Raw genomic sequence first — 17,242 nt, 5'->3', positions numbered from 1 at the left:
AAAGGTAAGCATGCCAAAAGCCTTCATCACAGTTCAATCTTCCTGCGCCTCCACTTTCAAGGAGCTATAAATCTGCACTCGAATGCAACACTCCCCAGGACCTTACCATTAAGTGTATAAATCCTGTCCTGAATTCTTATTCCAAAATAAGGCGCCTTGCATTTATCTAAATTAAACTCCATCTGCCACTTCTGGACCATTGGCCCATCTGATCAAGATCCCGTTGTACTCTGAGGTAACCTTTTTCACTGTCCACTACACCTCCAATTTTGGGGTCATCTGCAAACTTAGTAACCATACCTCCTGTGTTCACATCCAAATTATTTAGATAAATGATGAAAAACAGTGGACCCATCACCACAAGTCATAGGCCTCCAGTCTGAAAAGCAATCCTCCACCACCACCTTTTGACTTCTACTTTCAAGCCAGTTCTGTATCCAAATGGCTAGTTCTCCCTGTATTCCAAGTCACCGAACCTTGTTAACCCGTCTACCATGAGGAAACTTGTTGAATGCATTACTGAAGCCCATATAGATCATGCCCACCGCTCTGTCCTCTTCAATCCTCTTTGTTACTTCTTCAAAAACTCAATCAAGTTAGTGAGATGTTATTTCTTATGCACAAAGCCATGCTGACTATCCCTAATCAATTCCTGCCTTTCCAAATACAGGTAAATCCTATCCTGCAGGATTACCTCCAACAATATGCCCGCATACATGTCAGGCTCACCAGTCTATAAATCCCTGGCTTTTCCTCACCACCTCTCTTAAATAGTGGCACCATGTTAGCCAACCTCCAGTCTTCTGGCATCTCATCTATGGCTATCGATGATACAAATATCTCAGTAAGGAACTTAGAAATCACTTCTGTAGATTTAGGGCTAGGGTACACCTGATCAGGTCCTGGGGATTTCACTACCTTTACATGTTTTAAACCACGCAGCATTTCCTTCTCTGTGATATGGACAATTTTCAAGATGTTGCTATTTATTTCCCCACATTCTCTATGCTCCGCAGTAAACACTGGTACAAAATGGGGTGGCACAATGGCTCAGTGGTTACACTGCTGCCTCACAGCACCAGGGACCTGGGTTCATTTCCACCCTCAGGTGTGTGTGGAGTTTGCACATTCTCCCCGTGTCTGCGTGGGTTTCCTCCGGGTGCTCCGCTTTCCTCCCACAGTCCAAAGATGTGCAGGCTAGGTGAACTGGCCATGATAAACTGCCCAAAGTGTTCAGGGATGTGTAGATTCAGTGGGTTATAGGGGGATGGGTCTGGGTGGGATGCTCCTAGGGTCATAGAACATAGAACATAGAAAAGTACAGCACAGTACAGGCCCTTCGGCCCACCATGTTGTGCCGTGGAATAATCCGAATCCAAACATAAAATAACCTAACCTACATTCCCCTCAATTCACTGCTGTCCGTGTGCATGTCCAGCAGTTGCTTAAGTGTCACTAATGACTCCGCTTCCATGACTACCACTGGCAAACTATTCCATGCGCTCACAACTCTCTGGGTGAAGAACGTCCCTCTGACGTCTCCTCCATATCTTCCTCCTAACACCTTAAAACTATGATCCCTCATGGCAGTCACTCCTGCCCTGGGGAAAAGTCTCTGGCTATCGAATCTATCCATGCCTCTCATTACGTTATACACCTCAATCAGGTCACCTCTCTTCCTTCTTCTCTCCAGAGAGAAACGTCTGAGCTCAGTCAACCTTTCCTCGTAAGACAAGCCCTCCAGTCCAGGCAGCATCCTGGTAAACCTCCTTTGCACCCTCTCCAAAGCCTCCACATCTTTCCTACAATAGGGCGACCAGAACTGGACACAATATTCCAAGTATGGTCTCACCAGGGTTTTGTAGAGCTGCAGCAAAACCTCACGGCTCTTAAACTCAATCCCCCTGTTAATGAAAGCCAAAACACTGTATGCTTTCTTAAAAATCTTATCCACCTGGGTGGTAACTTTGAGGGAGCTATGCACTTGAACACCAAAATCCCGCTGTTCCTCCACACTGCCGAGAATCCTGCCTTTAATCCTATATTCAGCATTTAAGTTCGACCTTCCAAAATGCATCACCTTGCATTTATCCAGGTTGAACTCCATCTGCCATTTCTCAGCCCAGCTCTGCATTCTGTCAATGTCTCGCTTAAGCCTGCAATAGCCTTTCATACTATCAACCTTCGGTACTATCAACAAATGTGGACTTGTTGGGCCAAAGGGCCTGTTTCCACACTGTAGGGATTCTATGAAAATACTCATTTAGTTCTCACCCCTCTCCACACAAAAGCAGCCTTGTTGATTTTTAAGGGGCCCTAGTTACCCCTTTGTCCTTAATTTATTTGTAGATTCCCTTTGGATTTTTCTTAACCCTATTTGCCATAGCTGTCTCCTGATTTGTGCTCCTGATTTCCCTCTTAAGTACACCACTACTGCCCTTATACTCTTCTAGGGATTCACTCGATCCCTGCTGTCTATACCTGACTTATGATTCCTTCTTTTTCTTGACCATAACCTCAATTTCTCTAATCAACCAGCATTCCCTTCACCCTAACAGGACTCTGGACTCTCGTTGTCTCATTTTTGAAGGCTTCCTATTTTCCAGCCGTCACTTTACCTGCGAACATTCGACCTCAATCAACTTGCCTAATGCTGTCAAAATTGGTCTTTCTCCAATTTGGAACTTTAACTTTTAGATCCAGTCTATCCTTTTCCATCACTATTCCAAAACTAAGATAACAAAGTGTGGAGCTGGATGAACACAGCAGGCCAAGCAGCATCTTAGGATCACAAAAGCTGACGTTTGGGCCTAGACCTTTCATCAGAAAAATCTTTTTCTGATGAAGGGTCTAGGCCCAAAATGTCAGCTTTTGTGGTCCTAAGATGCAGCTTGGCCTGCAGTGATCATCCAGCTCCACACTTTGTTATCTCGGATTCTCCAGCATCTGCAGTTCCCATTATCTCTGATCACTATTCCAAAACTAATAGAATTATAGTCACTAGCCCCAATGTGCTCCCCCACTGACACCTCAGTCACCAGCCTTGCCTTACTCCCCAACAGTAGGTCAGGTTTTGCATTTTCTCTAGGTGAGACTGAATCAGAAAATTTTCTTGGACACACTTAACAAATTCCTCTCTTTCGAAGCCCTTAACACTATGGCTGTCCCAGTCTATGTTCAGTCAGTTAAAATCCCTTATCACAACTGCCCTATTTTTCCTCACAGATTACTAAGATCTCCTTACAAATTTGTTTCTCACATTCCTGTTGACTATTGGGGGGGTCCATTGTACAATTCCAAAAAAGTGATCATCTCTTGCTTATTTCTGAGTTCCACCCAAATAACTTCCCTGGATGTATTCCCAGGAATATTCTCCCTGAGTACAGTGGTAATTTTACCAATGAACAAAGAGCAAAGAAAATTACAGCACAGTAGCAGGCCATTCGGCTCTCTAAGTCTGCACCAACATTCTGCCCATCACAACTGAAACACCCTACCCATCTGGGGACTGTACCCCTCTATTCCCATCCTATTCCTCAAGGCACCCTTTAAAAGTCACTACAGTATCTGCTTCCACTACCGCCCCCAGAGGTGAGTTCCAGGTACCCACCACCTTCTGTGTAAAAAACTTGCCTTGTACATCACCTTTAAACCTTGCCCCTTGCACCTTAAACCCATGGCCCCCGGTAACTGACTCTTCCACCCTAGGAAAAAGCTGCTCAGTATCCAGTCTGTCCATGCCCTACATAATCTAGTAGGCCTCTATCAGGTCGCCCCTCAACCTTCGTAGCTCCAGTGAGAACAACCCAAGCTTCTCCAACCTCTCCTCACAGCTAACACCCACCATATCAGGCAACGTCCTGGTAAATCTTTTCTGTACTCTCTCCAAAGCCACCACATCCTTCTAGTAGTGTGGTGATCAAAATTGAACATAATATTCTGAATGCGGCCTCACTAAGGTTCTATAAAACTGCAACATTATCTGCCAATGTTTATACCCCGGCCGATAAAGGCAGGCATCCCGTATGCCTTGTTGACTACTGTTTCCACCTGCATTGCCACTTTCAGTGACCCGTGTACCTGTACACCCAGATCCCTCTGCCTTTCAGTACTCTTAAGGGTGCTGCCATTTACTGTATATTTTCCATCTGTATTAGATCTTCCAAAGTGCATTACCTCACATTTTTCTGGATTAAACTCCATCTGCCATCTCTCTACCCAAGTCACCAACCGATCTATATCCTGCTGTGTCCTCTGACAGACCTCATCGTTATCTACAATTCCACCAACCTTTGTGCCATTGGCAAACTTAATAATTAGACCAGTTACATTTTCCTCCAAATCATTTATATATAAGTAGCAAAGGTCCCAACACTGATCCCTGAGGAATGCCACTAGTCACAGCCCTCCATTCAGAAACACACCCTTCCACTGCTGCCCTCTGTCTTCTATAACTGAGCCACTTTTCTTATCCATCTTGCAAGCTCACCTCTGACCCCGCGTGACTTTACCTTCTATATCGGCCTGCCATGAGGGACCTTGTCAAAGGCCTTACCGAAGTCCCTGTAGACAACATCCACTGCCCTACTCTCAATCATCTTTGTCACTTCCTCAAAAAACTCAATCAAGCTCGTGAGACACTTTACAACAGCCCCTCTGCAAACCACCTTCTGGAAGCAGTGACTCCACTGATGCAAATCTTCCCCATGTCAGCCAATAAGCGTCACCATTCTGTTGCCCTCTTCCAGGCCTATCCCTAATCAAAAATGCCACTCCCCCTCTTTTCTTGCCCCTCTTTCTATCCTTCCTTTAGCATTTATACCCTGGAACATTTAGCTGCCAGTCCTGACCATCCCTAAGCCTCGTCTCTGTAATTGCTATGACATCCCAGTCACATGTTCTCAACCATACCCTGACTCCACCCACGTTACCTGTTAGGTCTCTTGCATTGAAATAAATGCTGTTTAATTTATCAGTCCTACCTCGTTCTCTACTTTGTTCCCAACTGCCTTATCTGTTTGACTTGCTCCTTTTCCCAACTGTACCAGTCTCAGACTGATCTCTTTCCTCACTATCTTCCTGGGTGTCCTCGCCAACCCACCTCCCCCAACAGCTAGTTTAAATCCAGCTGAGCAGCTCTAGCAAATCTGCCCACTGGTATATTAATCTCCTTCCCATTCAGGTGCAATCCATCCTTCTCATACAGGTCTTCTCTACAGCAGACGACATTTGAATGATTCAAAAATGTGAATCCTTCTCCCCTGCACCAGTTCTTCAGCCGCACATTCACCTGCTCTATCCTTCTGTTCCTACCCTCACCAGCTCGTGGCACAGGGCATAATGCAGATACTGCAACCCTCGAGGACGTACGTTTTTAAATTCCTGCCTAATTTCCTATATTCTCTCCTCAGAATCCTGTCCTTTTCATTTCCTGTGTTAACAGTTCCAGTTTGTACAAAACATCCTGCTGTTCCCTATCCCCTTTGAGAATATTCTGCTTCCTCTCAGAGACATCTTTGTTCCTGACTCCATTGAAGCAACACATCAAGATTTCGAGAAAATTTGTCGCTCATGTCATGGATGAGGTGCAGATTAGCTCACTGAGACAGTGGGTTTGGTTGCAAACATTTCATCACCCTGCTCAGTAACACCGTCAGTGTGCCTCCGGTGAAGGGTCGGTGTTCCGTCCCACTTGTTAGTCATCTGCCTCGGTTTGCTGGGGTGGTTGGTATCACATACGGCTCTGTTTTCCAATGGTTTGTATCTTGGGTTCAATGTGTTTGTTGATGGAGTTCTGGTTGGAATACCAGACCATCAGGAATTCCCTGGCATGTCTCTGTTTGGCTTGTGTGATGATGCATGTGTTATCCCAGTCGAATTCATGCCCCTCTTTCTGCTTGTGTATTGAGACCAGTGAGAAATGTCATGTCTCTTGGTGGCTAGTTGGTGTTGGTGTATCCTTTATTGTCAATTTTCTACCAGTTTGGCCTGTGTAATGTTTCTCACATACCTTGCATGGTATTTTATACATTACATTAGTTCTATAGGCTGTGGGTGTGAGATCCTTTATGTTTGTCAGTGGCTGTTGCAGGGTGGCTTTTGGTTCGTGGGCGACTCTGATACCTAGGGGTCTGAGTAGCCTTGTGGTCATCTCTGATATATCTCTGATGTCCAGTAGGGTGATTTGTATGTCTGGCCGTGTTGTGTCTTCCTGCATCACAACATTATTCAAACAGGACATAACACACTGCAGCAACCTGGAATTGTGCAAAGCACAACAGGAGCGCTTATACGGAGTTTCTAAAAGGAATGGATACCCAAAAAGCACAGTCCATCATTAACTCCGAGACAGACCACAACAGGAGGACACAACATGGCCAGGCTCACTCATCACCCTACCGTATATCAAGGACATTTCAAAGATGACCACAAGAGCACTCAGACCCCCAGGTATCTGAGTCGCCCACAAACCAAAAACCACCCTGCGACAGCTACTGATCAACATAAAGGATCCCATACCCACAGCCTATAAAACGAATGTAATATACAAAGTACATGCAAGGACTGAGAAACATTACACAGATTACATACATCCATAATAGCACAAGTCAAACAGAGACATGCCAGGGAATTCCTGGAGGCCTGGTATTCCAACCAGAACTCCATCAACAAACATAGTCTGCCATTACCTCCGAGACAGACCACAACAGGAAGACACAACACGGCCAGACTCACTAATCACCTTACGTACATCAGGAACATATCAGGGATGACCACAAGATTACTCAGACCCCTGGGTATCTGAGTCGCCCACAAAGCAACAACCACCCTATGACAGCTGCTGACAAATATAAAGGATCCCATACCCACAACCTATAAAACTAACGTAATGTACAAACTACCGTGCAAGGACTGAGAAACATTACACAGGCCAAACTGGAAGAAAACTGGCAACAAGGATACACAAACACCAACTAGCCACCAAGACACACCACCACTGGCCTCAATACAAATGGACAATGAGGAACACAATTTTGACTGGGACAACACATCCATAACAGCACAAGCCAAACAGAGACATGCCAGGGAATTCCTGGAGGCCTGTCATTCCAAAGGAACTCCATCAACAAACACATTGAACTGGACCCGATATAAAAAAATCACCAAAAAACAGAACCGGAAGTGATGCCAACCACCCCAGCCAACCGAGGCATATAAATAACAAGCGGGACAGAACTAATATACCAGTGGGCAGATTTGCTAGAGCTGCTCAGGTGGATTTAAACTAGCTGTTGGGGGAGGTGGGTTGGCGAGGACCCCAGGAAGATAGTGAGGAAAGAGATCAGTCTGAGACTGGTACAGTTGGGAAAAGGAGCAAGTCAAACAGATAAGGCAGTTGGGAACAAAGTAGAGAACGAGGTAGGACTGATAAATTAAACAGCATTTATTTCAATGCAAGAGACCTAACAGGTAACGTGGGTGGAGTCAGGGTATGGTCGAGAACATGTGACTGTGATTAGGGATAACATTACAGCTGTACTCAGGGAGAATATTGCTGGGGTACATCCAGGGAAGTTATTTGGGTGGAACTGAGAAATACGAAAGAGATGATCACTTTATTGGGATTGTATTGTAGACCCCACCTAGTAATCAGCAGGAAATTGAGAAACAAATTTGTAAGCAGATCTCAGGTATCTGTAAGAAAAATGACACGGTTATGGTAGGGGATTTTAACTTACCAAACGTAGACTTGAGCTGCCCAAGTGTTAAGGGCTTGGATGGAGAGAAATTTGCTAAATGTGCACAAGAAGTTTTTTCTGATTCAGTATGTGGATGTACCAACTAGAGAAGGTGCAGAACCTGATCTACTGTTGGGAAGTAAGGCAGGGCAGGTGATGAGGTGTCAGTGGGGGAGCACTTTGGGGCCAGTAACTATAATTCTGTTAGTTTTAGAATGGTGATGGCAAAGGATAAACCTGATCTAAAAGTTACAGGTGTAAATTGGAGGAAGGTCAATTTTGACAATATTAGGCAAGATCTTTCAAAGGTTGCTTGGGATGTTCACAGTTTAAGGGATGGCTGGAAATGGGAAGTCTTCAAAAGTGAGATGACAGTCCAGAGACAGTATGTTTCTGTTCGGGTGAAGGATAAGGCTGGTAGTTGTAGGGAATGCTGGATGACGAGAGAAATTGAGGTTTTGGTCAAGAATTAGAAGGAAGCATATGTCAGATATAGACAGCAGAGGTCGAGTGAATCCCTAGAAGACTACAAAGGCAGTAGGAGTGTGCTTCAGCTGGAAATCAGGAGGGTAAGAAGGGGCATGAGATCGCTTTGGCAATTAGGGTTAAGGAGAATCCAAATGGATTCTACAAATACATTAAGGACAAAAGGGTAACAAGGGAGAGAATAGCGCCCTTTAAAGATCAGCAAGGCCGCCTCTGTGTGGAACCACAGGAGATGGCAGAGATACTACACAAGTATTTTCTATCAATGTTTACTGTGCAGATGATATTGAAGATAGTGAACTATATATAGTCACATTTTGGAAAAATGTCCACATTACAGAGGAGGAGGTGCTGGTCGGCTTAAAATGCATAAAGGCGGATAAATCCTGAGGACCTGATTAGGTGTACCCTAGAACTCTGCGGGAAGCGAGGTAAGTGATTGTTTGGCCCCTTGCTGAGATATTTCTATCATTGGTAGCCACAGGTGAGGTCCCGGAAGACTGGAGGTTGGCTAATGTGGTGCCACTGTTAAGAAAGGGGTGAGAAAAAGCCAGGGAACTACAGACTGGTGAGCTTGACGCTGGTGGTGGGCATATTGTTGGAGGGAATCCTGAAAGGCAACGACTGTTTAAGGATAGTTAACATTTCTTTGTGCATAAGAAATCATGTCTCACTAACTTAATTGAGTTTTTTGAAGAAGTAACGGAGAGGGTTAATGAGGGCAGATTGGTGGACACGATTTATATGGAATAAAAACCGAAAGAACCGTGGATGCTGTAAATCAAACAAAGTCGCTGGAAAAACTGGGCAGGTCTGGCAGCATCTGTGAAGGGAAAAACAGAGTTCTGAGGAAGGGTCACCAGACCCGAAATGTTAATTCTGTTTTATCGTTCACAGATACTGCCAGACCTGCTGAGCTTTTCCAGCGACTTTGTTTTTGTTCATGATTTATATGGACTTCAGTAAGAACATAGAACACTGCAGCGCAGTACAGACCCTTTGGCCCTCGATGTTGCGCCGATCTGTGAAACCAAACGAAAGCCCGTCTAATCTACCCTATTCCATTATCATCCATATGTTTATCCAATGACCATTTAAATGCCCTTAAACTTGGCAAGTCTACTACTGTTGCAGGCAGGGCATTCCACGCCCTTACTAGAACAAAGAAAAAAGAAAATTACAGCACAGAAACAGGCCCTTTGGCCCTCCAAGCCTGCGCTGATCGAGATCCTCTGTCCAAGTCTATCATCTATTTTCTAAGGGTCTGTATCTCTTTGCTCCCCGCCCATCCATGTACCTGTCTAGATACATATTAAGAGACGCTAACGTGTCTGCGTCTACCACCTCCGCTGGCAACGCGTTCCAGGCACCCACCACCCTCTGTGTAAAGAACTTTCCACGCATATCACCCTTAAACTTTCTTCCTCTCACTTTGAACTCATGACCCCTAGTAATTGAGTCCCCCACTCTGGGAAAAAGCTTCTTGCTATCCACCTTGTCTATACCCCTCATGATTTTGTAGACCTCAATCAGGTCCCCCCTCAATCTCCGTCTTTCTAATGAAAATAATCCTAATCTACTCAACCTCTCTTCATAGCTAGCACCCTCCATACCTGACAACATCCTGGTGAACCTCCTGTACACCTTCTCCAAAGCATCCACATCCTTTTGGTAATGTGGCGACCAGAACTGTACACAGTACTCCAAATGTGGCCGAACCAAAGTCCTATACAACTGTAACATGACCTGCCGACTCTTGTACTCAATACCCCGCCCAATGAAGGAAAGCATGCCATATGCCTTCTTGACCACCCTATTGACCTGCATTGCCACCTTCAGGGAACAATGGACCTGAACACCCAGATCTCTCTGTACATCAATTTTCGCTGGGACTTTTCCATTTACTGTATAGTTCGCTCTTGAATTAGATCTTCCAAAATGCATCACCTTGCATTTGCCTGGATTGAACTCCATCTGCCATTTATCTGCCCAACTCTCCAGTCTGTCTACATTCTGCTGTAATCTCTGACAGTCCCCTTCACTTTCTGCCACTCCATCAATCTTCATGTCATCTGAAAACTTGCTGATCAGACCACCTACACCTTCCTCCAAATCATTTATGTATATCACAAACAACAGTGGTCCCAGCACAGAGCCCTGTGGAATACTGCTGGTCACAGGTCTCCAATTTGAGAAACTCCCTTCCACTACTACTCTCTGTCACCTGTTGCCTAGCCTGTTTTTATCCATCTAGCTAGCACACCCTGGACCCCACGCAACTTCCCTTTCTCCATCAGCCTACCATGGAGAACCTTATTAAACACCATCAAACTACTAAGGCATTTGACAAGGTTCCTCATGGTAGACTAGTCAGCAAGGTTAGATCACACAGAATACAGAGAACTAGAGAGGGCTAAGGGGTGTCATAATTGAGTTCTAGGTACATGGAATAGTGTAGGTTAGATGGGCTTGAGATCGGTATGACAGGTCGGCACAACATCGAGGGCCGAAGGGCCTGTACTGTGCTGTAATGCTCTATGTTCTACTAAATTGTGAGAGATGGAGATAGAGTATAACAGAAGGAACCAGTTTTCCCTTGGCAGAGAGTTCAAAAACCAGGCGTATAGATTCACAGTCAGTGGCTGACAATTCGATGTGTTGTGAAGAAAACCGTTTTTGACACAGAGGGTGGTGGATTGTCTGGAATTCACTGCCTGAGTTGGTGGTGGAGGCAGAGACAAATGAATTCTTTAAAAAGTACCTGGATCTGCACCGTAAATGCTGTACGCTACAGGTCTATGGACCATGTGCAGGAAGGTAGGATGAGAAAAGGTATCTGGGTGTCTTTGAGTCAGCATTGTCAAGATGGGCCGAATGCCCCATTTCTGAGCTATGGTTCTATTCTTGCAAATGTCTTGATGAATACAAGAATAAAAACTTCAACCAAATGTGTTTTTTCCTTTCAGCAGTTTGTCCATTAAAGTCCAAGCTGGTCATAAATCCTTCCAAAACAAATCATTTCACATTTCTCTGCATTGAATACATCTATGCTACTGACCATTTCCTCTATCCGCTGTCACCCTGAGGCATGGAATTAGCTCATTCTGCAGAAATGTTGCATTATCTGCAAACTTTATACTGCATTTTCACCTGAGTGAAGATTATCAGAAAAAAGGGAAGACCAAAATAGATCACTGAGGTACAAAAATGAAAGCTCCTTAAATCATTTATAATTTACAGGATAACGGCATCATTGGCCAGGCCAGCATCTTTTGGCCATTCCTAATTGCCGCGTTTAAGCGTCAACTACATTGCTGTGGGTCTGGAGTTACTTGTAGGCCAGACCAGGAAAGGACAGCAGTTTCCTTCTCTAAAGGACATTAATGAACCTGATAGAGATTCTTTAATCTCAACAGTTGATTCATAGTTGTCATTATCAGACTCTGAATTCAATGTTAAAAATAAAATCGCGAATTCAAATTCTGCCATCTACCACAGTGGGATTCAAATCCAGGTCCCCAGGACATTACCTAGTTTTCCCAGATTAATCGCCAAGAGGTAACACCAATAGACCATCACCTTCCTACTGGTAATGTCACATGTGTGAGGTATCTTACCTGGAGTCACTGTAGTACTGTACTGAAGCTCATTGGTTATTTCAGGAAATATAGCTGAATCTAAAGTAAAGAACAGAAAACATACTCAATAAAAAATGGATTTTGATCAGAAACTCCATGTAGGATTTGAGATTTGCATGTTATTTCCTCATCTTCATCTGTCCTCTGCCCAAAGGTAGATCCATATGGGGGCATTAATTTCCCATAAACCATAAGAAATATGAACAGGAGAAGGCCATTCAGCCCCTCGAGCCTGCTCCACCATTCAGCAGGATCGTGGCTGATCTGAAGTTCCTCATATTCACTTTCCTGCCCTTTCCCCATAACTCTTGATTCTCAGACTGATCAAGCTTTAAAATACACAAGGACTCTGCACCCCCCACCCACCCCTACTGCTCTCTCTGTCAACGAGTTCCAAAGACTCTCAACCATCTGACAGAATGAATTCCTCATCTCAATCTAAATTGGCACCCCATCATTCTGAGGCCCCTCTGCCCCTATGCTTTCTCATCCATGTAGTTCACTCTTTCACCCAGCTTTGTGTCCTCTACAGACTTGGAGATATTGCATTCAGTTCTCTCATAACTATGAGTGGAACCTCTGAGCAGCTGCCCACTAATCACAATGTGTCTTCCGAAGAAGACCCACTCATCCCTTCTTCTGTTTCCTGTCTTCTGGAATACTGTGTCCAATTCTGGTTGCCCAGTTATAGGAAGGATATTTATCAAGCTGGAAAGGGTTCAGAAGAGATTTACCAGGATGTTGCCAAGCTTGGAAAGTGGGTAGGCTAAGATGCTTTTCACTGGAACCCAAGACATTTAGAAGTGACCTAATAGAAGTATCTAAAATAATGGGAGCTACAGACAGGGTTGATGGTAGTTGTCTTTTCTCTGAGATGGGGCATTTCATGATTTGGGGTCACATTGTTAAGGTGAGAAGAGAGAGATTTTAAAAAAATACATAAAAGGCACTTTTTTTTACAGAGGATGGTTCACGTGTGGAATCAACATCCTGATGAAGTGGTGGATGGGGGTACAATTACACTGTTTAAAAGACATTTGGGTGGATATATGAAGAGAAATGGTTTGGAGGGATATGGGCCAGGAGCAGGCAGGTCGGATTAGTATGGTTTGGGATTATGTTTGGCATGGGCTGGTGTCAGTCAACTGGGCTACAGGTTAGACACATTGGAAAATAAAGTAAGGGCAGTCGAAGGTACCCCAGCTCCTACATCTGTTGAGGACCACAGATCATTTCTTGGGTTGATAAATTATTACGGAAACTTCATTCATAACCTAGCATCTATCCTGGCATCTTTGCATCAATTTCTTTAACAGGGTCATGCTTGGAAATGGTCTCATGGACAAGGCCTAACTGTCGATAAAGTGAAGAAACAGCTATCATCCTCAAAGATACTGGCACACTAAGATCCCAAGGAAGATCTGATATTGACGTGCAATTCATACCTGTCCAGCAACAGGGTGTTATTAGCTCATAGGTAACCCAATGGAGAGGAACACCCGATACTGAATGCATCCAATACCTTGGCTAATGCAGAGTGTAAATATGAACAGAAAGAAGCAGAAAGATTGGCAGTCATATTTGGAGTCAGGAAGTTCCACCAATACCCTCATGTGATAATCACAGACCACAGACCCCTACTTGGTCTGCTCAAAGAGGACAAAGCATATTCAACAGTGAGCTAATGCTGAGTGCTTGTATTTACAAGTTAGAACTCCATTCAGGAGGCCAAGTAGCAAATGTAGATGCATGGAGCCACCTCCAGTTAGCAAACCTGTGGTACCCGCAGTGGAACAGTCTGTTAATGATATTCAATTTTCTGGACATGCACCGAGCCACATCTAACAATATCAGACTAAACAGGGAAAGATCCAGTCCTTTCCAAACTGAAGCAACTGGTATTAAAGGTGGATGGGGAAATCAAAGGGCTGCCACAATTAGAATTCAAACCGCTTTTTTTGGACCCGGAGAGACCACCTCATGGTAGAGGACGGCACACTGTTACAGGGAACAAGTGTGATTGTCTTGAGCAAAGGTCACTGCCAGATTATGGCTGAACACCACCAAGGGCCTTCAGGGGCCTCCCAAATGAAGATACTGGACAGAGGTTACATCTGGTGGACAGGTCAAGTTGGTGGGGAAGTGCCCAGAGTATCAACAAGGACAGAAAATACTATCAGCAGCTCCCCCACTTCCATGGGGACGGCTGGGTAAACCTTGGGCTCGATTATACATCAACTGCGATCTTAGTTGTTGTTGGCTGAAAAGAAGTTCTCAATCCTTTTATCCTGGTACTCTTCCTTGTGTGACAGACAAAACACAAGGAACTGACTCAATTTAATTAAGCAAACCCCCGACTTTATGTAACCCTGTAACTACTATTACGCAATATAAAACATATTTCTTGCAACATTTACGTCTTGTTCATCTAACCTCAAGTTTCACTCACTTAATTTACTTCACTTAATGTCACTTTACTTAATTCACATTTATCCCGAACTTTAACTTTATAAGTTTGGCCTGAATCAAATACTACCCCAATTCAAGTGAAGTGGACAACTGCGTTCACCGTGGAGGTCTCACATCATGGCTTTGTTTTCTCTGAAGATAACTTCAGGGCACACGCTTCTCAAATGTTGGTCTCAAAGGCTTCTCCTGAGAAAATCCTTTGTTCATCCAACTTATCTCGAAATGTGCTCAGTTTCTAGAAAGTTCACTGGTACTCAGCCAATGAATCGATCAAATCTCGATCACACTGTTCGATACCAGCCAATGGGGTTTATTGACAAACAAGTCCCGAATGTTAACACCAAGACATAAACAGCAACGTTATTGATGCCCGCTCAAAGTGGCTTCATGTGCACAGGGTCCATTCATCAAACACAGGGACAAAGGTAGCAAAGCTGTCGGTAAGATGTTACACTTAATGCTTATTGTTATGGCTCACACGGGCAGAGAGATTTAAATGGATTATTGCTAAGCTTAACCTAACAAACATTTAAGTTTTTTTTTGAGGTGCACACAATACCATAATTAACCTGACTGATAGAAAGCATGGCACAGGTTTCTCTACTAAATCTCAGAAAGGTAGGGACGATCAGGGAGAGCCAGCATAGTTTTGTTGGAGACTGCTCCAGCTTGATTATTTTATTTGAGGTTTTGATAAGTTGAATAAATACGTTGATTACGGAGTAGTACAGTTGGTGTGGCTTTGAGAAATTAGATATATTCTGCTTGGAGTAGAGAAGGTTGCAAAATTATAAGCAATTTCGATCAGATAAGGAAGGATATTCTGTTTCCACCAGCTGGTATGTCAGTAATTATGGAGGCCGTAATTTCAAGACTGTCAGCAAGACAGCTAGGCATGAGATGAGGAGAAACTTCTTTACTCAGAGAATTGCTGGAATTTGTAATGCATTACCTGGGAGACTGGTGGAGGACGATTACATAGGATGTCTCAAAAGAGAGCAGGACAGTCATTTGAAAGAGATGAATTTTGTGGTCTATGGAGATCGGGCTGGAGAATGGAACTAGTTGAGTAAATCCTCCGGGAACCAATAACAACAAGATGGGCTAAATGGCGTCCTAATCTATTGTAAAATTCTTTGCGACAAATCTCACCAAGTTACCCTTTAATTACACATGAAGAGTCCTTAATACTGATTCAGCTCCCTCAGAGTGAACAGAACATCTGATACTCCTGGGCTCCCTCATTGACCCGGTTAACAGTCACAGTCAGGAAACTTGTATTCTGTGAGGTTCACTTTGCTGCCCTCATTACAATCACTGCACTATGACTGTAACGTTTACCTGGGCTCCAGTACAGCCTTTGACAAGGTCCCACTTAGGAGGTTAGTCCAAAAGGTAAGAGCCCAGGTTATCCAGGGTAAGATTGCAAATTGCACCTAAAATGGGCTTACAAGTAAGAGTAAAGGGTGATGGTGGAATATTTGTGATTGGAAGCCTGTGTCCAGCTGTGTACCATAGGGATTGGAGGTGGGAATCTTGCAGCTTGTTACTGACATTACTGACTTAGATGTGAATGTAGAAGGTACAATAAGTAAGTTTGCGATGATACGAAGACTGGCAATGTTGTTGTAAATGAGGAAGATGGTCTCAGGCTGTAGACTGATATTACTCAGGGGGTAAACTGGGCAAAGTGACAGCAGATGGAATTTAATCCCGATAAGTGTGAGATCTTTGCTTCCTCACTCTCCACAGGAGTCATACCAGAAGATTGGAGGGAGGCAAATATTGCTTCTCTTTTCAAGAAAGGGAATAGGGAAATCCCTGGAAATTACAGACCAGTCAGTCTTATGTCTGTGGTCAGCAAGGATTTGGAAAGAATTCTGAGGGATAGGATTTATGACTATTTGGAAAAGCATAGCGCGATTAAGGGAGTCAGCATGGCTTTGTGAGGGGCAGGTCATGCCTCACAAATCTTATTGAGTTCTTTGAGGAAGTCACGAGACAGGTTGACGAGGGCCGAGCAGTGGATGTGGTGTACATGGACTTCAGCAAGGCATTTGATAAGGTTCCCCATGGCAGGCTCATTCATAAAGTCAGGAGGTATGGGATACAGGGTGATTCGGCTGTCTGGATTCAGAATTGGTTGGCTGACAGGAGGCAGAGAGTGGTTGTAGATGGTAAGTATTCTGCCTGGAGGTCAGTGCTGAGTGGTGTCCCGCAGGGCTCTGTTCTTGGGCCTCTGCTCTTTGTAGTTTTTATAAATGACTTGGATGAGGAGGTTGAGGGGTGGGTTTGTATGTTTGCTGATGACACAAAGGTTTGAGGTGCCGTTGATAGTATCAAGGGCTATTGCAGGCTTCAGCGAGACATTGACAGAATGCAGAGCTGGGCTGAGAAATGGCAGAAGGAGTTCAACCTGGATAAATGCGAAGTGATGCATTTTGGAAGGTCGAATTTAAATGCTGAATATAGGATTAAAGGCAGGATTCTCGGCAGTGTGGAGGAACAGCGGGATCTTGGTGTTCAAGTGCATAGCTCCCTCAAAGTTGGGACTCTACTCACTGGAGTTTGTGAAAATGAGAGATGATTGCATTGAGACATGTAAGAATCTTAACAAGGTAAATGTTACGCCTCATGGGATGTGCTGCCAGAGGAAATGTTGAGGGCATGTGTAATGGCTACATTTAACACCCAAGTGGATAAGGTTGTTAAGAAAGCATATGGTGTTTTGGCTTTCATTTAACAGGGGGATCGAGTTTAACAGCCGCGAGGTTATGCTGCAGCTCTACAAAACCCTGGTGAGACCACACTTGGAATATTGTGTCCAGTTCTGGTCGCCCTATTATAGGAAAGATGTGGAGGCTTTGGAGAGGGTGCAAAGGAGGTTTACCAGGATGCTGCCTGGACTGG

General features: G+C 44.3%; 1 protein-coding gene across 1 annotated transcript in view; it reads right to left on the bottom strand.

Annotated features, from left to right (window-relative positions):
* Positions 1 to 17,242, bottom strand: part of LOC125456083 (disintegrin and metalloproteinase domain-containing protein 12-like) — a 223,160-nt gene that overhangs the window by 15,465 nt on the left and 190,453 nt on the right. Inside the window, exon 23 of the mRNA XM_059650791.1 lies at positions 11,843 to 11,902. Within this exon, the coding sequence (XP_059506774.1) occupies positions 11,843 to 11,902 (60 nt within the window). The remainder of the gene's footprint in view (positions 1 to 11,842; positions 11,903 to 17,242) is intronic.

This window comes from Stegostoma tigrinum, chromosome 1, assembly GCF_030684315.1.
Source record: "Stegostoma tigrinum isolate sSteTig4 chromosome 1, sSteTig4.hap1, whole genome shotgun sequence".
NCBI lineage: Eukaryota > Metazoa > Chordata > Chondrichthyes > Orectolobiformes > Stegostomatidae > Stegostoma > Stegostoma tigrinum.
The sequence above is the reverse complement of the archived record's forward strand: the minus strand, read 5'-3'. Positions and strand labels throughout refer to the sequence as shown.